This window comes from Ursus americanus, chromosome 28 (genome assembly GCF_024610735.1).
Source record: "Ursus americanus isolate L20-20 chromosome 28, mUrsAme1.1.p, whole genome shotgun sequence".
Taxonomy (NCBI): Eukaryota; Metazoa; Chordata; class Mammalia; order Carnivora; family Ursidae; genus Ursus; species Ursus americanus.
Window position 1 is genome coordinate 32,384,577 of NC_142154.1, and position 22,378 is coordinate 32,406,954.

The 22,378-nt window shown below is 49.6% G+C and overlaps 1 protein-coding gene across 1 annotated transcript; it reads left to right on the forward strand.

The window, feature by feature from the left end:
* The first annotated feature begins 403 nt into the window (after window positions 1-403).
* On the forward strand, window positions 404-20,491 carry LARP6 (La ribonucleoprotein 6, translational regulator). Its single transcript, XM_045810729.2, has 3 exons — window positions 404-770; window positions 14,706-14,916; window positions 18,967-20,491. The coding sequence occupies exons 1-3, from the start codon at window positions 571-573 to the stop codon at window positions 20,032-20,034; spliced, it is 1,479 nt and encodes a 492-aa protein (XP_045666685.1). The 5' UTR covers window positions 404-570; the 3' UTR covers window positions 20,035-20,491.
* Window positions 20,492-22,378: the final 1,887 nt, after the last annotated feature.

Here is a 22,378-nt window from a genome sequence, read left to right on the forward strand (position 1 = left end):
GGGTTTAGGGCACGAAAGGAACCAAGTCCCTGACCTCACAGGGCGCACAATCGAGAGTGATTGTGCCAAAGAGACGAACGGTGGAGATTCAGGTCGTCTTGGCAGGTCCGTGTGGGGAGACACCAGGAGGCACAGAAGTCCTTTAAGGTGCCGTCCGTGCCTGCCCTCCCCCAGCCCCCAGTCATCCGCACAAGGAGAAGTCCGAGGTGGGGCGCCCTCCCCTCTCCGGGGCCGTGAGGAGCCGAGCGGGAAGGAGGAGGGAACAGCGGGCGCGCGCGGAGGCGTCGGGGGTCGGGCGCATCTTTCCCGGCCGGGCGGGGGCGCGGGGCGCGGGGCGCGCGGAGGAAGTCGCCCTCCCCAGCCGCGGCCCCGCCCGCTCTGGCGCGCGGCTGGCGGCTGGCGGCCGGGGCGGTGGCGGCGGCGGCGCGGGGCGGGGCGCTGAGACCCCCGTCCCTTCCCGGACGCGCTCGCCGCGCCCCCGCCCCCTCGTCGCAGTCGCCGCCGCCCGGGCTGGCTGGGCCTCGGCGCGCGGGTAGCCGCGGCGCCGCATTCCCGGCCGGCCGGCGAGCCATGGCCCAGGCCGGCGAGGAGGCGCTGCCCGGGCCCGAGACCGCGGTGCAGATCCGCGTCGCCATTCAGGAGGCCGAGGACGTGGAGGAGCCGGAGGACGAGGAGGAGGGGGCGGAGGCGCGCGGCGCGGGGGACTCGGCCCGCTACCTGAGCCCCGGCTGGGGCAGCGCCAGCGAGGAGGAGCCGAGCCGCGGGCACAGGTAGGCGCGGCGGCGCGGCCCGGCCGAGGGGAGCCCGCCCCGGGTCCCGGCCGAGCAGGGGCGCCGGGACGACTCCGCGGGCGGAGCGGCTCCAGGCAGCCCCGCCGCGGGCTCCGGGCGTCCCGCCGAGGCAGAACGTGCTCTCGGCGGTTGTTGGTGCCCCGCTCCGCAGCCTTGTCGCCCGACCGGAGCTCCCGGCGCTGGCGGCGGGGCTCTGAGGGGCCTGGACGGAGGCGTGCCCTGGCACCCCGGAGGAATTCCTTCCTGGGCCATCCTCGCCATCTTCTCCCTCCCCCCCCCCCCGCCCGGAGGAGGCTCTCCTTGCGTCCGCTCACCCCGGACCTCCCCAAAAGCCAGTCCCAGCCCCTCCGGGACTGGCCCACCTGCCCCTGAGAGGGGCCCCACCGAGCCTGCACTGGCTCTTTCGTCCTGTCTGCTTATCAGTACAAATGGGTGGGGGCAGCCCAGGCCCCGCTACCACTTGCTGCTGGGGGATCCGAGGAGTGATTGCATGGTGCAGAGAGCTCTCCTGCCCAGATTTGGAATCAGCTCAAGGCTTGCTTGCATCCTCGCGGGCCGGGGATTCCTATTTTCGCGCAGCCTCCCCCACCTGACTTCTATGCTTGCATCATCATCTTGCAGCCTTGCTAGTTGGGTTCCTGAGTGATGAGCAGTCTGGAGCTGTGATGGCACAAGAAGCCACCTGTCTAACCGTGCCTTTGGGCCCCGAGCCCTGGCATCAGCCAGAGACCTTGGACTTGTGTCCACCCACGCCGGCACCTTTCGGGTCTGTGGTTTCGTTCCTGCTATTGAAAGGAGATGAAAGTATGGAGTATCCATAGCCAGGACAGTAGAGCAATGGCAGAACTTGCATATCCGGGAAATGCCCTCAGGAACGTAGTAAGAACCCTCTTTTTGGGGGGTTTCTGAGCACGTACTTTGTAGTGGTTAGGGCTCTGCAGGATCATGCCCTAGCAGGCAGATGCTTACTTCACCGGCAGAATACTCAACGGAAGGGCATGAGAATACTGGGTCCAGAGCCATTCCCCATCAGTGGCTGACCCTTCCCCAGTGGAAGAGGTCTGGATGTAGGTACCCAGAGTTCATGGCAGTTCAGTGGAGACAGAGGTATCTGAGGACGAAAGTCCAGCAGAAACGCTGAGCCGTAGCAGATGACCCCGTAGCTACAGTAGGGCTCTCAGCACTCTCTACTGTAAAGCCTGATTCATTCACTCACTCACTCGTTCAGCTCTGTGCTGGGATTACAAGTAATGAATCCATAGTCACTGACATCTCAGTCTCGAGGAGAAGGCAGCCACCTAGTCAGATAATTTCAGAGGTTATGTAAAAGAGCTCGGAGTGGCCGATCCTTCTGATTTCATTTGCCTGTGAGTGTGGTGACGAGCTCCCCCCTGTACTGGGGACTAAGTTTGGAGATGGTACCATTAGCAGGGATTAAAGCCCTACTTATTTCTTGGGCCTGGAAAGATCCCCCTGTGGAGATGAGGAGAACATGATCCTCATTTGGGGGGGCTTCTTGCCCCTACCCCCACTCACTCTCCAGAGCCACCCTTCCCTCCCAGCTCCAGGGACTGGAGTCTCGTGGAGCATTCAGTGTGAAGCATTTCCTGCTGCCCACTGGCAGAGAGTTGACCCCGGAAGATCCCCGGAGACTCTTCAGGGTAGTGTTGCTGAAAGAGCCCAGCAGGCAGACATCCAGAGCATGAGAACGCAGCCAAGAACAGGACCCACGCTGTCTCCCTGTTTGGGCCAGCCTGGCACAGCAGCAGCCTCTGCCCTGTGTGGACACTTCTCAGTTTCCAGAGCCTCCAGAAGAAAGCTCAGGTTCCTAAAGCTGTTCGTTGAGATGTGACACCCACCCACATCATCCCCTTGGCCCACTGCTTCTTTCCCCGCCTGTCTCAGTAATTCGTGCTCCCCCAGCACGAACCCCTCTAGACTCCGGAACATAGGGTACAGTTTTGTGTTTACGTGCCTTTGCACTCCCTCCTCTGGGTCTCTCTGATTAACTGATCGATCTCTAATCAGCCTTAAAACTTCACTGTGCCTACCAGGTATTTATCCAAAGGATACAAACATAGCGATCTGAAGGGGCACATGCACCCCAGTGTTGACAGCAGCAATGTCCACAGTAGCCAAACTATGGAAAGAGCCCAGATGTCTGTCGACAGAGGAATGGATAAAGAAGATGTGGTGTATGTATTTACAATGGAATATTACTCAGCCATCAAAAGAGTGAAATTTCACCAATTGCAACAACGTGGATGGAACTAGAGAGAATTATACTAAGTGAAATCAGTCAGTCAGAGAAAGACAAATACCCTATGATTTCACTCTTATGTGGAATTTAAGAAACAAAACACATGAACATGGGAAAGGGAAGGAAAAATAAAATAAGATGAAAATTGAGAGGGAGACAAACCATGAGATGCTGAATTCAAGGCAACAAACTGAGTGTTGCTGGAGGGGAGGGGGATGGGAGATGGGGTAACTGGGGAATGGGCATTAAGGAGCACTGGGTGTTCTATGCAACTGATGAATCTCGAAATTCTACCTCTGAAACTAAACAACAACAAAACACGTCACTGCTTTGTCCCCACAACCCCCAATCCCCACCCCGAAGCTGTTTGTTTCCTGTCCTTGGAGTTGCTGTAGTAGTCTGCACATTTTATACCTAGCATTGACCTCAATTGTAACTGTATAGTTCTGTCTCCCTCACAAGAATACGAGCATCGCGAATTCGGGGACCACGCTTGCCTTGCTCTCGTTGTATCCTCAGCACCCGGCTTGTAGTGGGTGCCCCTAAATGTTTGTTGAACAAATGCATGTCTCTATCCACTGCATCATGCCATCGGGTTGAAGTCTTTGGGTGGTTTTCCACCAACTAGACGGTGAGATCCTTGAAGGCAGTGACCTCGCCTTGCCCTCTCTATACCACCAGTCCTCAGCCCAGCGCTTGGCTTTTCCCTGGGGTACAGGCAATACGGAAATAAGAAAAATGTTCTTTACTCTTTTCCCCACACCTCTCTCACCGAAAAGGTGTCTTTCTTTTTATTTTCACCTTTTTGAAATAGAAATTTGAAACATAAAATGTGAAAGAGGAATATTGTGAGAATTCATACACCTACCATCTAGATAAAACAGTTGTTAATATTTTTCCATATCGTTTGATGGACTTATGGGTGGTTTCCTCTGAACCACTTGGAAATATACGCAAGACTTACTATACCCTCAGCACTTTGTTTGAGAGCTCTTACTAATGACATTCTCCCGTAACACCATAACACTATTATTACAATTAAGAGAATTAACAATGATTCCTTACTTTATTCCCTAAAATGATCTAATAGCCAAGTCCCATATTTGGGTTTCCCCCCAATCGTCCCACATCATATGTTATAAATGTTTCTTTTTCCCCTCCAACCAGAATCCAATCCAGGTGGTGGCATTTGCCTATTATGTCTCTTAAGAATCTTTTAATCTAGAACATTCACACTTTTTTTTTTTAATGCATTGCTATTTTGAAATAAGAGGCCAGATGTCTTGTTGAACGTTTCCCGGTTTGAATTGGTCTGATTTTGTTCTGATCGTGTAGTTTAACTTGCTCCTTTGTACCCTGTGTTTCCTGTAAATTGGAAGACAGGCTAAGGGCTTGATTCGATTCGGATTAAACGTTTTGGCAAGAACACCTCCTAGGCAATGCCGCAGACTTTCTGTTGCATCCCCTCAGGCCGCTTTCCCCAAGGTGACGCTCTAATTCGAGCACTTGACTGAGGTGATCTCTCCATTGTGAAGGTGCGAGTCTCCCTTTGCAATTAACAAGTAATACGTGGGCTTCCTGTGAATATTCGTTCACCAAGGCCCTTCGCCTAATGGTTTTAGCATCCGCCGGTGATCCTTGCCTGAGTCAGTTCCTCAGGAATTACAAATTGGTGATTTTCTAATTTTATTATCCTTTGTACATTTATTAGCTGGCATTCTTCTCTGTAAGAGAGCTTTGCCTCATCATCTGGGATTGAACAAGAAGAGTCCCTTCTAAGGAGGCAACATAAATGCTTAGTGACCAGTTTTCAAAGAGAGGAGTGGCTGTAACAGTCACATCAAATAATTGAAATTAGAGCCCTCCCTGTGGCCCTCCTCGATTCATGGACTTTTGTTTATTCACTTTTTAAAAATTTGGGGCGCCTGGGTGGCACAGCGGTTAAGCGTCTGCCTTCGGCTCAGGGCGTGATCCCGGCGTTATGGGATCGAGCCCCACATCAGGCTCCTCTGCTATGAGCCTGCTTCTTCCTCTCCCACTCCCCCTGCTTGTGTTCCCTCTCTCGCTGGCTGTCTCTATCTCTGTCGAATAAATAAATAAAATCTTTAAAAATAAATAAATAAATAAAAATAAAAAATAAAAATTAGCTACAATCATTATTTTTGATGTTCAAAATGTCCCTAAGTAGGGGAACCCCTTCAGATGGACTTCAGTATAGCTTTGGAACGCGCCCTTGAGTCTCTGAGCACTTTCTTGCCTTGTGGTACTTGGTATTCTGGGCTTGCTTTGTACTTTTCCTACTCCAGTCGTGGGATCCAGCCATTTCCACAGGAATCCCTGTGGCTAGTATTTTTCAAATACTAGCAGGAAGGTATTTAGAAACCAAGACCTAGAATTAAGAGTGCTTATTTCCACTGGGGCAACATTGGTTTTAGGCCCTTTCAATAGTGCTAGGAAATACATTTTTAAAAATAAGTTTATGTTGATAATTCCAATTCATACTTGACATTATAGGGTTTTTGTTTTACTTCTTCTATTTTTTTTTGAACTGACAGTCTTGATTCCTAACAACATTAACATATTGACTTGTTTGCTTTGTCTTACAATGTGTAAAAATGATTTAAAATTATAATACTAAATATTAGCATGAATAATAAAATCACTGAAGCATATCTTCATTTAACAAACAGAAACATCTAGGTTCCTTTCTCTCCACGATCTTTCAGGGACATTGCACAAGCTTTGTGCTATCTTTTCTCTGTTCTGGGTGACGATAGTGAAAGACTCCGTTTATTAATGCCAATTATGTACCAGATGTGGGGCTAAGTACTTTGCATACATTATCTCTGCTTCGCACCACAAACCATTATTTAGACCTGCAGAGACATCCACTAGTTTTACTCCTTTCCCAGGCCCTAGGAATTATGCCACAACAGCGTGGCAGAAGACCGGGTTAGAAAAGAAGGTCGTGAGGTCTGTAATAAGTCTATAAGAACCCATGGGCCACCCAGACATAGCATGGGGCCTCCGCTAATGGCATTCAAAATATGATTGTTCCCATAATGCCTTTGCAAAGTCGGACACACATGCTTCCAACCTGTCTTTCTGAAAAACCTTTATCTTTTGCATCTGTCCTTGTGTTTTTATATTGCGTTATCCATTTAATTACCTTTAGAACCTTTTCAGATGCATTATCGTTTCTAGAAGCAAGTCAAAAGGAGCTATACACAGATTGTACCGGACCCTGGTGTTTTAAATGATGCTTTCTCTTTTTTGTTCAATATCCACCTTTTTGCTGTCCACCGTTTTCCTGGTATTGGCAGGCAAAGCACCGTATCAGACCATCTGCAAAGAGAGATGATGAGTCCAGGAAGTCCTTTCTGTGTTGAAAACCATAGTGAGGAGCTCATTACTCCACCATTTTATCTTGGACATTTTTATTCATCAGGTGTCATTTGATTAAGCATTCAATTAATATCTCCAGATTATCTTGAGATTCTATGAGAAAGGCAACCCTGGAGATTTTATGCTGTACTTTATCTCGCTAGATCATTTACAAATACGATAAATATTTCAACACTGATCCGTGGAGCCCCAGTCATCTGTTTTGAAATGTACCTCCTTATTTCTACCCTTTGTTTTCATTTCTAGCAGGTTTACAGCTATAAAAAAAGAACACATCAGTACCCCCAATTTACAATGATGTATTTAAAAGGAAACAATAATGTAAACATAAAACTTAAACGTACATTTTTTTCCCAAGTCCTCTGGAAAGGCCACTCATGACATATTCACCAGTAACCATACTTCCTGTCTCAGAGAATCCTGATAGGTGTGATTTGCCCTTACAGAAGCTATTCGCTTCACATTGGTGATGCTTTGTAAATTCCTACTACGTGCAAGGCTCTGGGTTGGTGCCACAATGAAAGACACCAATGTGAATCCTGTGCTCTGGGGGCTGAGGGGTCAGGGCACTAATTAGATATGCGCACAGGAGCTCTACTCCACGGGCGGGCAAGTGTTAGGAGAAGTTGAAATTATTTCCTTCCTGGCGGAGTTGCATTTGAGATGCAGCTTGGTGTATGGCTAGGACTTGGACCTGAGAGATAGAGGCCAGATGTGCAAGGAATTGGAACAGCATACACCCAGGGGTGGAGTTCAGACACCTCGCAACACTTACAGGGACCTAGTCGTCTTTTACTTGCTTTTGTTTTAGAACAAAGGATCTGAAAGGAAATAGAAATACTTTTGGAAGCTGGTGACAGCCACATTGGAAGTGAATCGGAGTAAAGAGCTAAGGACTTTGGATTTTATTTAATAGACTAGAAAACATTAGGATTAGTATTAAAGTAGAGCAGCAACATAGCCGTTCTTCAAAATGTGTAATAAGGCACAGAGTGGAAGAGGCTTAACCCAGAATACGACAGGTGTGGGGTGGGGGAGGTGGTAGGAGGTGGGAAAGCAGAACCGTAGAGAGATTCTGGTTAGGAAATGTGTGAAGGATGCGGGGATTAAAAGGGATGATGATATCTGAGAGGTAATTTAAATTCTGCCTTTATAACAGTTGCCTCACCTCACTGCTTGACCTCACGTGAAAAGTAGCCACCAACATACTCTTTACTTTCAAGGAGAAAAAGAAGAACTAAGATGATTTTCTAAAGGAATTGAATGAGCTAACTGGTGAACTTGGGCAGCTAAGTTAGAGCTGGTACCTGCAGAGTAACTCCTCCTCCATGGAATTTTAATATTTAATAATTCCTGCCTGCCCACCCGCCAGTGGAGCCTGCCGGTGGGCATGCCCCACCCACGTCTATGTAACCACCTGGGAAGAAAGTCAATCACGCTGTACCGCTGCGGAGGAAACCTACTTGACCCACCAAGAAAAGCAACCCAGACCTTCCTTCATTTTTCAAAATAAATAGCCATGGAGCCCAAGTCCCCACTTCTTAAGTGTGAACTATATACAGTGACTCCCTTCCAAAGGGCACAGTATGGAAGGGGGGGAAGTAGTCACTTCACAGCGGAGACACAAGATAATGCCACTTCAGCCAGGTCAACATCGGCAATGGTCAGGTATGTGCATAGTCCCCTTGATATGATGTGAGGAGAATGGAAATTTACCTCTCTCCTCTTCCCTAAAACCCATACACACCATCTAATCATAATATCTCAGATAAATCCCAAATGAAGGACGTTCTGCAATATGTCTGACCAGGACTACTCAACACAGTCAAGGGCATTAAAAACAAAGCTTGAGAAACTGTCCACCCAAGAGGAGCCTGGGGAGACATGATGACTAAATCTAATGTAGTATCCTGGATGGGATCCTGAAGGTGAAAAAGGCCATTAGGTAAAAACTAAGGAAATCTGAATAAGGTATGGAATTCAGCTAATAATAATGTATTAATATCAGTTCATTAAATATACCATACTAATGCAAAAAAATAACAGAAGAAGGCTGATGTGGAATATATGGGAACTCTCTGGACTACTTCACAATTTTTCTGTAAGTCTGAAATTATTCTAAAATAAGTTTGTTTAAAAAAAATTTTTTAATAGTGAAAAAAATGAATTGATTACCAGTCCCATGAAGAAAACCAATTGCATGAAATTCAATGAAAAACTGATCCCAGAGGATATAGAGGTGACACTGTTGAAAACAAAGAGACTATAAAAATATACATCTACTCTCTTTAGGACCCGAGAAAGAATTTAATATATTGCAGACACAAAACAAGAACAGGATACTCTTAAAAAGGAGCGATCTGAAGACATAAAAGAGTTCTCAGAGAGTACATAATTCCTGAAATTAAACAGTTCAGGAAAGATTGGAAGGTCATGTCAGGAAATCTCTTGCCATGTAGAACATAGACAACGGCAAAGACAGACAATATGAAAACGAGGATGGAGACATAGAGGATCGATCTAAGTGGTCAGTCAACCAAAAGGACTTTAAGAAAGAAATGTGATCTTAGCAAACACCTTCGCCCTGCACAGAGCAATGTTTGTAGTCATAAAAATAAGTACAACGGATTGACTTTCAGCTTTTAGTATCTGAAGACAAAACAGGGAATGTTAGTTACAGGATAGAATGTAAACGTAATGAACCATGACAAGATAAAATAAAGGTACATCTAATAGAATTTGAAAGGTTGGAAATGGAAGGAGAGGGGAAGAAGGTAGGGTCATAACACACACATCAAGTATAATGAGGAAGCAAGACGTAGCATTTAGTGTTGATGGAACAAGAGAGAATTTTAAGTGTATTATTTTAAAACAATTGGAAGGCTAATTTAAAAAAAAACCCAACAAGAATATAAAATTTTAAAAATTAGAAGAGGCTTTGGGAGATGAATGACCCCAAATCCTCACCTTATATAATAGGACATGAATAGAGAATGTCGAAAATTGGCAAGTGAGAAATAGAACTGTAGACATATTTTACAGAACCACAAGGCAGCTCTCCTAAGAACAGAATAGGTGAATAGAGGTTGCCTCAGGGGGGAGAGGTGGAGCGGGGAATCGTTGCTTTCTTTATGTTATGTACTATTTTATTTTTTGCTATGTGTGTGTATTACTTTAATATTTAAGATTCATTTTTGATGAACTATGAATAGTGTCCAAGGGAGAAGTAATGAGAACAGTTGGAATGGAAAAGAGAACAGATGGGAGACAATGCGGAATAAAATCAGCACTTGATAATTGGCTCAGTGTGGGGGCAAAAGAGAGGGCTAAAAATGCATCCGGGGTTTTGAGCCTAAATGCAGAGAAGAGTGAACAGGGAAAGTAGGTAGTGGGGCAGTTTGGGAGGAAAGATACATAGTCTTTATAGGACAGTTGTAATTGACAAGAAGTTACCAACATTCGTCTCTAAGGGATATAAATTCTTTAATGTTTGCAAAAGATACAGGGTCCTTTTCATTCAAAGGCTGTTGCAGGAACCAGGAGACAAGGCAGCATGCTCCCAGATATGCAAAAAGGCCTGCCTCTCTTCCAAGGTCCCCCTTTGGAGAGGCACAGTTGCCGCTGACAGCACCCATGCAGAGAGGGGGTCCTGGGTGCAGGAAGCTCAGCCCTGCACTTGCGTAGGGGTTTATATCACCTCCCCAGAACTGCCCACCTGTTCTGGAATCTCTGGCTACCTGCCTGTCTGCTCACTCGGTGCAAAGAACTGATGCAGAGTCACCCCCTCAGCCCCCCACAGTGTGGATTGCTTACCGTGAGACTATATGAAAAAGATGAGCTTCCCAGATGGAATGTCCCTCGGCAGGTGTAGGCTTCAGTACTCCCCGAGGTCGAGCTCTGCAGAAGGTGATGTTTCAATTCTGGACATACTGGATTTGAAGTGCTAACAGGCTATCCAAGCATCAGGCAGGCAGTTAGGAATTGAGGATGCGGGCCCCGGCGGTAAGAGAAGGATGGAGGGTTGGGAGGAGGCAGATCTGAATTGGGTGAGCGATCCAGGGGCTGGAGTGTAGAGGCCGCCAGGGGATAAAGAGTCCGGGATAGATCCTTGGAGACATGGGAGCACAATGAGTAGACTGGAAGCACAGTTAAATGGGGAGAAGAATCAGAAAAGAACAAGTCACAGGAGCCTGGCGGGAGGAGTACTGAGAAGAAAGTGGTCAGCTGTGTCCCATCCTGCAGTGGGGGCCGGATGACCAAGGTGGAGAAAAGGTATGGCCAGTGAATGCTGTGGCAATGCCCAGACATACAGAATGAGTTTGCAGGCCGGGACGGTGGGCACAAGGGAGCTCTGGGCAAGTCTGATTGATTTTCTCGATCAAGTTGAGAGAGAGTCATCTGCAGGGAGGAAGGGCTTCCCATGGCAGACCTCGGGAAGAATGGGAGGCTCTAGAACGGGCACTGGAAGAATTGAGAATTTTTTTTTTTTTAAAGATTTTATTTATTTATCCGACAGAGATAGAGACAGCCAGCGAGAGAGGGAGCACAAGCAGGGGGAGTGGGAGAGGAAGAAGCAGGCTCATAGCGGAGGAGCCTGATGTGGGGCTCGATCCCACAACGCCGGGATCACGCCCTGAGCCGAAGGCAGGCGCTTAACCGCTGTGCCACCCAGGCGCCCCAAGAATTGAGAAATTTCATCCCCATCTTTCCCTTATGTTTTATTTGTCTGAGTTTACTTTTTATAATAGCGTCAACTACTTTAGTCGGGGAGTAGAACTTACTAGGCTGTGGGTCCCTTTGATGGTTTGGTCACCTCTGATACACTTGATATTTGTAGTAATTAGGCCGTTTTGCCAATACCTGAGTCCACTCAAAACTCTTCACTGGTCATTACCCCACACCTCACCCCAACTCCTGCTGTTTATTCTCATCCCTGTCAGTGGGGCTCAGACTTTCCCATGCATTTGAGGTTATTTTATCTGGTGTATTCAACGTACATATTTTAACTACTAGTTAGGGAATAAGCTTTCTCTAATAAAGTGAAAATCTGTTTTGCCCATCTTGCTTCTCCTTTTCATTCCAGTGATTGTTCCACTGGCGCTTTTCCTTTGGCATGTTTTAAGGACCACTTTTCTCAATGCAGTATTACTATCCTGCTATTTGTAATTAATAGAAAACCCAGCCAACAAGTGAATTAAACAAATGGATTTTATCTTTCTCATGTGATCAAAAATCTGCAAGTAGGTAGGTAGAGGAATTGGTTCAGCAACTCAATAATATCAGGGCCAATAATGTCAATAAATTAGGCCAAGCTAATTCTCTTGGCCTTTTACTTATCATAGTGAAATAGCTGCTACAGCTCCAACCATCACATCCACACTCAAAACAGATAAAAAGGGAAGAGGCAGGGCCAAAAGATTTTCACTTGTGTTTTATTGGCCATACCATGACAGATGGCTACTACCTGTAACCAAGTCTGAGAAAGTACATGTTTAGGTTTTTTGGGCTTTTTTGTTTTTTGTTTTTGTTTTTGTTTTTAATAGCCTCCATAATAAAGGAAGGCAAGTGAGAAAGAGTTTGCTATTAGATGTTGGGTGAATCTAATGTCTACCACAGCTATCTTCTAGAAACTTCTAAAATATTCAGTTTGTCTAATGTTTAAGTTGCCTTTAACTTATTTTATTTTACAGGCTGCCTTAATGTATTTCCTTGGTTTGCCATCCTGTTTTTAAAACCCTTTTTAGGGGCGCCTGGGTGGCGCAGTAGTTAAGCGTCTGCCTTCGGCTGAGGGCATGATCCCAGCGTTGTGGGATCGAGCCCCACATCAGGCTTCTCCACTAGGAGCCTGCTTCTTCCTCTCCCACTCCCCCTGCTTGTGTTCCCTCTCTCGCTGGCTGTCTCTGTCAAATAAATAAATAAAATCTTTAAAAAAAAAATAAATAATAAATAAAAGTCTTTTTAAAAAACATACTTTTAAAGTTAGTCTCTCAGACCTTTTTTTTTTTCCCATCAGTGCACATTTGTCTTGGGACATCGGTGTGGTATTTCAAAAACATTTCCAGAGCGTCTGCAGGCAAATAACAAAACGCTTCATTTTAAAATCAACCAATGCCTACTTTTATGCTAATTATAATTTCTGAATTTGAAAAATCAGGAGACAGATTTATTATTTTCTCTCCTGCCAGAATATTCCATTTTTATTCTCATCTTGACTCTTCCACAGTTGTTGTTTTTTTTGGGGGGGGCGGTTAAGAGTCAGTGAAACTTTTGCTGGAGTTGAAGGACATACATGTATGTACCTTTTCCAGTTTTCCACTATCGCAGTACTAGCTGACTTCTACATTCTGAGCCCCTCCCCTTTTTGTATTAGTTCATTGTTTTATTTAAGGGCTTCATCCCAATCCAAGGAAAGTGTTAACTGCTTGCTTCTTTTTTTTTTTTTTTTGAAAGATTATTTCTTTATTTGAGAGAGAGAATGGAGAGCAAGAGAGAGCAGGGAGCCTGATGCGGGGCTCGATCCCAGGACCCTGGGATCGTCACCTGAGACGAAGGCAGACACTTAACGGACTGAGCCACCCAGGTGCCCCTGACACTTCTACCTTTTGGCTATTGTGAGGATGCTGCAGTGAACTCTCTGAGCCCCCTGGGGAGCCAGGCAGGTTCTCCCAACAGAGTAGAAGCCCCCTGAATGCTTTAGGTGGACTGGGTGTCTGCATCTGTCCCAGGACGTGTTCATGGAGACTCTGGGTCTGGTAGTCGTGTTACGAGAAATCAAGCTGCCACGTAGGAAAGCGGTAATGTTTTTTCTGGAAGTAATTTCTAACCAATCCTTTTTATTGAATAAGATCTATAGGCTATTGTATAATACATAATTTAATTTGGTCATTAAATATGCCAGCGGGAACTCACCTTCGAGAGCTTCTAATTAATAGAGTCAACTATGATGCAGACCATCATAAACTCCCTAGATGTCTGTGGATTTGAAGTTTTTGTCATCCCTTGGTGAGAGATCTGCCTTCCTCCAGAAGCTTTGTTCAGGATTTCTTTGGCTTGTTCTCATATCCTAATATTCTCAGGGAGAAGGGGAGGAAGTCTGTTCAGCTGGAGCCGCTGGTGGGTGTGGGTCTCATTTAGAAGAGCCCTGGTGAATGGGATTGTTTCCAGATTCCGTGGCAGAGCCCCAACAAAACGTGGAAAGTATTACGTGTGCTGGCTTTGGAGACAAGATTTGAGTTTCCATCCTAGATCGGAGGGGTAAACGAGCGTACCTGCCACCTACCGGCTTCGGAGGGCATGCCAGGCACCTGTGTGGGCATTTCTGCGTATTAGTTCATTGAAGCTTCTGACCGTCCTGTCGGGAGAGTGACTGTCGTGAGTCCCAGTGTACAGATGACAGGACCGAGGTGTGGCAGGGGAGTTCCTTGCCTGAGTGGACTCAGTTAATAAATGGTGGTGGCAGGATTCGAACCTACATGGGCTAGCTCTAGGATTGGGACTCTTAGTTACTCTGCTAAATTATCTTCTAGAAATCGGGATTTGGGGGGCGGAGTGGGGGAGGGAAGAGGAAGAAGGGGGTGTGAAAAGCATCCCGTCCGTGGCCGGGCAGCCCGTAAATGTTAGTAGAGGCTGTTGTTACTTGAATGACCCTCTGTCCAAGTTAAAAACAGAAGCTTGATTTCTTTGCCGGTGGGGCAAAAGCCAGCCCCGTTGTGGCCCGGTGATGACCACCTCCAAGGAGTCCAGTTCAAGTGTGACCCGGTGCCATTTCCTAGGGCAGCAGAAACAAACTACCACAATCTGGGTGGCTTCGAGCGACAGAACTGATTGCCTCACGGTTCAGGAGGGCAGAAGTCGGGAATCAAGGTGTCAGAAGAGCGCTCCCTTCCGAGGGTCTGGGGACGGATGGGTCCCAGGCCATTCCCCTGGCTTCTGGTGGTTTGCTGGCAACCCCTGATGTTCCTGGGCTTCTGCCGAATCCGCCCAATGTCCACCTGCCCCTTCATATGGCATGCTCCCTGCGTGCTCATGCCTCCAGAGTTCCCCCTTTTATAAGACACCAGACATACTGGATGAGGGGCCAGCCCCTCTGGTGTGATCTCGTCTTTAACCGATGACATCTGCAAGGCCCTATGTCCAAGTAAGGTCACGTTCTGACCTACAGGGCTTTGGGACTCCAACCTATGAAATTTGGGGGCGGTGGGGGGTACACAATTCAGCCTGTAACCCCCGGTGTCTCCTTCTGGTCTCAGTGGCGCCACGACGAGTGGGGGCGAGAACGAGCGAGAGGACGGCGAGCGGGAGTGGAAGCCCCCGGACCAGGAGTTAATCAGGAAGCTGGTGGATCAGATCGAATTCTACTTTTCTGATGAGAACTTGGAGAAGGACGCCTTCCTGCTGAAGCACGTGAGGAGAAACAAGCTGGGGTACGTGAGCGTCAAGCTCCTCACGTCCTTCAAAAAGGTAAGGCTTCCTTCTCACAAGCGGACTCGAGGATTCGGGGGGCGGGGGGGGCGCAGTTCTAAATAGTTTTTGCCCCCTCGATACCTGGTGACAAGTGATTTTTTTTCGCCCCCCTGGGGCCTGAAATAGAGAAAAATGATCGAGAACAGGGATTTAAGATCGTTATGAAGACTTCTCTTCCCACCGTATGGAAAGGGGCCTGGGTGTTGGGACAGATGTCAGCGGGTGGCGGTGATGAAATGATAGGGCTTGTTCTTAGTAAAGGTCAGGCACTCTTGCCAGGCGAGGGGGTGGCCGGGAGGATGCTGTGCCAGGTCACGGGGACTCAGTGGCCTGGAGAGACACCTCCTGGGCCTCGAATTGTGTGAAATGCGGGCTTTTCCCTTGTCTAGTTGAATAAATAAGAAGGAGGTGCACCCAGAACTCTGGGGGTTGCTTCCAGCCTCCTTCCAGACTCCTGCAGCCTTGCTGTGTAAGACCAACGTCCTCATCGGTATGGCGATGTGGGGTGTCTGATCCTTGCTGCCGTGTAGGCAGGGGACCCAGCAGCTGGCCTGTTGTGTGAATTCCCCCTGTCTCAGAGCGTGGACGGACGAGCTGGAGTACGAACCCCGTGTCTTCCGTGGGGGAAGTGAATTTGCTAGAATGGAAAAGCACCGCATGGCCTGTTGCATAACGGGCTATGTAGCAGCTGGGTCCCAGCCAGGCTGCCTGTGCACTTCGCCAGAGAGCCCTGGAGGAGAGCTCTTCTCCCTGGGGCTGTTCTCTGCCTCACCTGCTGCTGTAGTGCTCTGTCCTTTTGCCCAGTCACCAAACATACCCATTCTGCCGCGTTGGGCACGGGCTAGAGGACACGAAGGTGGCGCTTCCCCTGCCCTTGCAAAGTCCAGTGACGGAGAGAGAGCAGTGCAGGACTGCCCGGTGACTGTAGGCAGTAAAAGAACAGTCGTGTGCGTCAGAGCCAGCAACCCTGCCGGGGTGATGGAGAAGTCTTTCTAGAAGTGGTGACATTGAAATAGGATGTTGGAGGACGAGTAAGAATTTTCAGGATACAGGAGAAGGAGAGGGACTCTTCATGTTGCGAAGGAAAAGCCTCCCCTTCCTCCTGTGTGGCTCCTTTGCTCTCCCCCTCTAACACACTCACGACACTCTGACACCAGTCGTTTATGTTGGGGGAGGGGCTCCCCACCAAGTAGTTCTGTGTCTACCCGGAGACAGCATCGGATCCTGCAGGTTAGGGGTTAATCCCACGAGACTGCCCCCACTTCAGGAACCAATGGCCAGTAGGAGGCCCCCAGGTCACCCACAGCTTCTGTCCAACTTGGCTACAAATCACAGGTTCCCATCACCTGCTCCCCCTGGGATTTGTTTATTTGCTGGAAGAGCTCACAGAACTGAGGGAAGCACTTGCTTAGATTGACCAGTTTCATAAAGGCTGTGATGAAGGATACAGGAGAAGAGCCCGCTTAAGAGATATGCAGAACAAGGCCCTGCATGGAGGAGCTTCTGTCCCTGCGGACTTGGGGTGTCTCACCCTCCCTCTCAGTCTGCGGATGTATTCACAGACCTGGGAGTGCTCTGAAGCCCATAGTGTTGGGATTTTTATGGAGGCATGATCAACTGTTAAGTTTCCTGCCCCTCTCCCTTCCCTGAAAATTCCAAGCTTCTAACCATGGCTTGGTCTTTCTGGTGACTGGCCCTCAACCGGGACGCACCCGGAAGCCCGCCCGGAATCGCCTCATTAGAACAAAAGATACTCCCAGTGTTCTCGTCCCGTAGGAATTGCCAGGGTTCCAGCAGCTCCGTGCCAGGAAAGGGGACAAAGAGCAATGTATATAGATGATAGAGAGGGACTGTTCCATCGTTCTCCGTCCGTGAGGCTCCAAGTTGGGTTTTATTCCAGGCTGAAACCGGCCACTCCAGTTTTAGGAGCTACTGCATTGAAATATGAAAGATCTTTTGGTACAAAAGATCTCTTTTGTATCAAATGCAGAAATGCAGAAACGCAACTTCAGAGAAGTATTTGAACATTAAAATCCCCATGTCCTATCAAAACGCTACATCGAAATATCGCACATGTCCAGAGAACAGTGAGTGAACCCTCGCACGGAAGTGTTTGTGGGGGACCCCAAAACAAAGCAGCCAGTTCGCATCCCTTTATTCCTCCCCAGGGACCCTAAGCATCAGCCTGACTTTCTTTCCCTTCGAAGCCGCCACTATGGCTCTGTTCGGAAGGCTTCTTCTTTGTTGAAAGCTGGCCGCAGAGTAGACATAGACTCCCCACCACCATCAAAATGAGAACAAAGGCCCTTTTCATCCCAAAGGTTTTCCTGCTGATCATAATGGGAGACACATAGGACAAACAGGGAAATGACAGTTTCTGAAAATAGAAAGTTCTACCGGTAATTGCACAAGGAAAGCACCTCCCTGGCTCCTCATCTGAGGTGGTGCCCGGGGGTGCTCAGTGGACCCCGCTCCTGGCTCTGGAGGGGTTCTGGGTCCTTGCCAGAGCCTGCTTCCCTCTCGATTGCATTCAGTCTTCCATCAGCTTCTCCAGCCCTTGGAGTGCGGCAGCACCGGCCCTCCCCTGAGCACTCCTTGCTCAGGCTTCAGGCTTCGGCAGTAGCTTTGCTTTTCCTCTCCTGAGTGGCCCCCTCCTGACTGGTTTTGGAGAAGGCTCCCCCCGGGTCATGCTCTGAGAGCTGCTGCCTGGCTTCCTCACAACTTGGCAGTGACCTTTGGTCAACATCTTCACCCTTTCTGGATCCCTGATTCCGTTCACCTGAAGCCTGACCCTTTGCCTGGACCTTTGCTGACCCTCTGTTCTGGGGGTGTGTCATGGAGACCAGCCCATTGATTCTGGGTGTAGGTGACTTGTGGGTCCCACAGCCTAAGCCCAGTCTGGGCCATTTCACCCCGAGACCAAGGCTAGAGTGCACAGCACCCGCTGCAGGAGCCTGCCTCTGCTGATAGCTCCGCGAGGTCTCCCACGCTGCCCTGTTAGCGAGCCTCCCTTCTTGAGTTCTGGGAAGTTCCCATCTGGTCTCAGGGCTCCTCTGCACAGCGACTGCATTGGCCTGGCCTCAGAGGACTCAGGGTGATCTTGCCATTCCTGGCTCAGGTTACCCACCCCACCCACCTCCACTGTTTCTGTGGGATGGGATGACTCATGCTCCCTGGCATTCCGTCCAGCGGAAGTGGGCCTCTCGAAAATTACTGTCTTACAATATAAACATAGCCTCCATATACTGCACATCGATACGCACAATTTCCACTCAGGGAGGGAGGGAGGGAGGGACGGTTTCATCATTCTCTGTGAGGCCCTACTTGGATTTTATTCCAAGTCAAAACAGTCCACATCGTTTTCAGGAGATATTGCAGTGGAATATGAAAGATCTTTGGAACTTTCTGTGTGTCAAATTGTAAACAGAGAAACATGACTTCAGAGAAGTGTTTGGATGTTAAAATCTCCGAATTCTGTCAAAACGATAGCACGTAATTCTTGAACAACCGATAGCACGGGATACCTATCGAGTACTCAGTACGAGCTAGACGCTGTCCTAGGTCTTGTGTGTGTGTAATGTGTGTCTGCATGTAGATACGTATCTGGTGACTTATTCATTTGATCCTCACGACAACTCTGAGAGGTGGACATGATTGGCGCCTCCATTTGACAGATGAGGGAGTTGAGGCACCAAGAGGCTGAGAAAGTGCAGGTCTTACCGCCAGCCGGACGTAGGCCTTGGACTTGTGTATCTAACAGCCTTGTTGCAGGGCCTGCGGGTTTAACCCCTAAACGTGTGTGCACTAGACTATCTCCACCGCCACAGAAAGTTCCGTTGGACGGCACTGCTCTAAACAGTACTGGCTAGCTTGACATCGTCAAAAGCGTGTGCGTTCGCTCACTGGACTTTTGAATGCCCGCACCCACCAGGTACGACGCTAGCGACCAGGGTGCCGGGGGGTGAGGAAAGGAGGGAGGGAGACGACAGGACACGGGCTGGGCGAGGACAGAGAGGTGCCATTCCAGATGTGCTTTGTCTCCTTCAGGTGAAACACCTGACCCGGGACTGGAGAACCACGGCGCACGCCTTGAAGCACTCGGTGACCCTCGAGTTGAACGAGGACCAGCGGAAGGTGAGGAGGACCACCCCCGTCCCGCTCTTCCCCAACGAGAACCTCCCGAGCAAGATGCTCCTGGTCTACGATCTCCACCTGTCCCCCAAGCCGTGGGCCCCGGCCACCCCCCAGAAGAACGGGAGGGTGCAGGAGAAGGTCATGGAGCATCTGCTCCAGCTCTTCGGGACCTTCGGGGTCATCTCGTCGGTGCGGATCCTCAAACCCGGGAGGGAGCTGCCGCCCGACATCCGGAGGATCAGCAGCCGGTACAGCCAGGTGGGGACCCAGGAGTGCGCCATTGTGGAGTTCGAGGAGGTGGAGGCGGCCATTAGAGCCCACGAGTTCATGAGCTCAGAATCTCAGGGCAGGGAGAACATGAAGGCCGTCCTGATCGGCGTGAAGCCACCCAAAAAGAAGCCGCTCAAAGACAAGAACCAGGACGAGGAGCCCGCCGCGAGCAGCCACCCGAGCAGGTCCCTGAACAAGAGAGTCGAGGAGCTGCAGTACATGGGGGACGAGTCTTCCGCCAACAGCTCCTCCGAGCCCGAGAGCAATCCCACGTCCCCCATGGCCGGCCGGCGCCATGCGGCCGCCAACAAGCTCAGCCCTTCTGGCCCCCAGAATCTCTTTCTGAGCCCCAACGCCTCCCCGTGCTCGAGTCCCTGGAGCAGCCCCTTGGCTCAGCGCAAAGGCGTTTCCAGAAAATCCCCGCTGGCCGAGGAGGGGCGGCTGAACTGTAGCACCAGTCCCGAGGTCTTCCGCAAGTGCACGGATTATTCTTCTGACAGCAGCATCACTCCCTCCGGCAGCCCGTGGGTTCGGAGGCGCCGCCTGGCTGAGATGGGGACCCAGGAGAAGAGCCCCGGAGTGAGTCCCCTGCTGTCCCGGAAGATGCAGACTGCAGACGGGTTACCCGTGGGGGTGCTGAGACTGCCCAGGGGCCCTGACAACACCAGGGGATTCCACGGGGGACACGAGAGAGGCAGGGCCTATGTATAAATACCTTCTATTTTTAATACCGGCTCCCTCGAAATACCCGGCATGGCATAAGATGCAATTAAGTCCCCATCGAAAAATTTTGTATACATGTAGACCTCTTAATTTATATATTTGTAATGTATATAAGTTGTCTGGTATGCTATGGTTTTAAGAACATCTTCTAGTTCCGCACAACCAGCATGACCATTCTTTTGATGATGCCCAATGTGTCTGAATGTTACGGCTCTGCAGGGCTGCGCGACTGACGCTCCCGAGGGCCGGTCGGGCCGGCGGTCTCTTCTTCGGGACAGAGTTCTTCCCCGCGGTGACTGAGCTGTCCTCAGCGGGCCACGCAGGGCCTTCCTGAGAGCCCACGGGAGTTCTGTTGTGTCACGGCCACTCATTCAGCCGCTAGCATGGTGTCTTACAGGACCAAATGTGTATTTCCTGTCAAGTGAATAAATAATGAAACCCCCAACTGGGAGTGCTGGCTCTTGAAGTCATAGGTGGTGCCCGACAGAAGTCCGGGCCGTCTGACAAGGCTGTGGGTGTTCGGTCAGGAGGCCCTGAGGAGCTGAACAGAGACGCATGTCGTGAATGTGCCCAGGGCAGCCCTGGGGCTCTCCCCGGGGCTCCGGCCACCTGAGAGGTCAGCAGAGTTTGTGCAGCTATTAGAGAACACAGTGAATCCTACCCGGGCAAAGGCGGCTTCGTAGAGACCAGGCTTTCCGGATGTGCTCCCCAGACTGCCTCCTTTCCCTTGGTTGATGTCCCTTGTCCCTGGAAGCTGACCGGCGTAGCAGCAAGAGCGGTGGCCGACATTCAAGTGCGGGCTTATCCACCTGCTGTCGGGGGGATTTTAGACGAGTCCTAGTGGGTGAACCTCGTGAGCAATTATTGAACGGTGATTAGATGCCAGGGACTATGCTTAGAGTTTTCCAGGCATGATCTCATTCAATTCTCCCCAAAACCACGCGAGAAAGGTCCAGATAATATCTCCATTTTACACCGGAAGAAACAAGTGGGTTAACTCCCTCGTCCGGGCCCGAACGGCTACATGAGTGGAGCTGGCTTGAACCTAGCAGTCCGGCTCCAGGGCCCATACTCCTCACCGCCAGATGGTACGCAGCTCTCTGCACCTCACCATCCACATTCAAAACAAACGACCACAGAAGGTGCTAATATTTTATTCAGCACCTCCTATGTGCTAGGCGTTTTGCTAGACACATTCTTCTATTTGTTCTATCAGTGTCTCTGTAAGATATTGTAGCCGTTTTACACATGAAGCCGCTGGGGTAGGGTAATCTATCAAGCCGTTGCGAAAGTGGAAGAAAGCGAGTGTATGTTTAATTACACGGTTCTACAGAAATCAGCAGCTGCTTATTATCTGGTTAGTAAGATAGCGCGTCCCTTAAGTCCCAGAATTCCTGTTCACTGGTAAATGCCTCCGGGAATTATTTGGATTTGCCGTTTCCACCACTGTTAGCCGTAGATGGCCCGACAGCCTGTGTCTGGACCCCAGGCCACCAGGCCTCCCAGCTCCAGGCCTCTCCCCGGGCTTGCTCCCTCACTGGGCTCCCAGTCACCCTGGCCGATCCTTCCCCACCACTGCACCCCTGCCCGTGGGCCATGGGGCCATCTCGGCCTCCCCGCCCCTTGGCCTGGCTACGTTCAGGCTCTTTCACCCCGTTATCCTTCAGCACCCCAGCTGCAGCTCTATTTTTAGAGTCACTCCTATGGATCATAATTGCTTTAAAAAAATGCCTACACCCTCACCTCTTTATGTGACTACAGAAGAACTTGGCCTTCTGTCTGCAGTATTACCCCGTGTGGCCTTTGGAAAGAACCCTGAATTGAGGGTCAGCAGATCTGAGTTGTAGCCCTGACTCTTCTGGTAAATAACACTTTGACCTTGAGCAAGTCATTTCTCTTTTTGATTCGTGGTTTCCCATCCAACCAGTGGATGCCATTAAGCCGCTCCTTGCATAAGGCTTGTGTGCGAGAGTGCTTTACGCACTGGAAAGTACTTTGTAGGTGTTAGTCATTACCCTGCGCTCTGGTCATCCCCAAGGACAAACGTTTCTTCCGTTGCTCTGGTGTTTAAGCGTGGCCTCACGTTAGAACCACCTAGAGAGCTTTTCAAAGCTGCGTGTGTCCTCACTGAGATAGTCTGATTTCATTGGTTCTGGGGTGAGGCCTGGGGATGAGCCGTTTTTGAAACTCCCTGGCTGGTTCTAATGGGCAAGCAGCATTGAGAGAGAGGCTCTGGTCTGTTGGAATGAGGAGGGGCCATGGGTAAACTGAGGAAGGCCTAGAGACATCCATCCTCTCCTCCTTTTTCAAGGCTTGGGCTTGCCGTCTTTGG

What these genes read in the sequence shown, in the direction of transcription:
- LARP6 (XM_045810729.2), top strand. Translation starts at nt 571, where the DNA reads ATGGCCCAGGCCGGCGAGGAGGCGCTGCCCGGGCCCGAGACCGCGGTG. An exon ending in GAGCCGAGCCGCGGGCACAG is followed by an intron (nt 771 to 14,705) that starts GTAGGCGCGGCG and finishes TTCTGGTCTCAG; the next exon opens with TGGCGCCACGACGAGTGGGG. An exon ending in TCCTCACGTCCTTCAAAAAG is followed by an intron (nt 14,917 to 18,966) that starts GTAAGGCTTCCT and finishes TGTCTCCTTCAG; the next exon opens with GTGAAACACCTGACCCGGGA.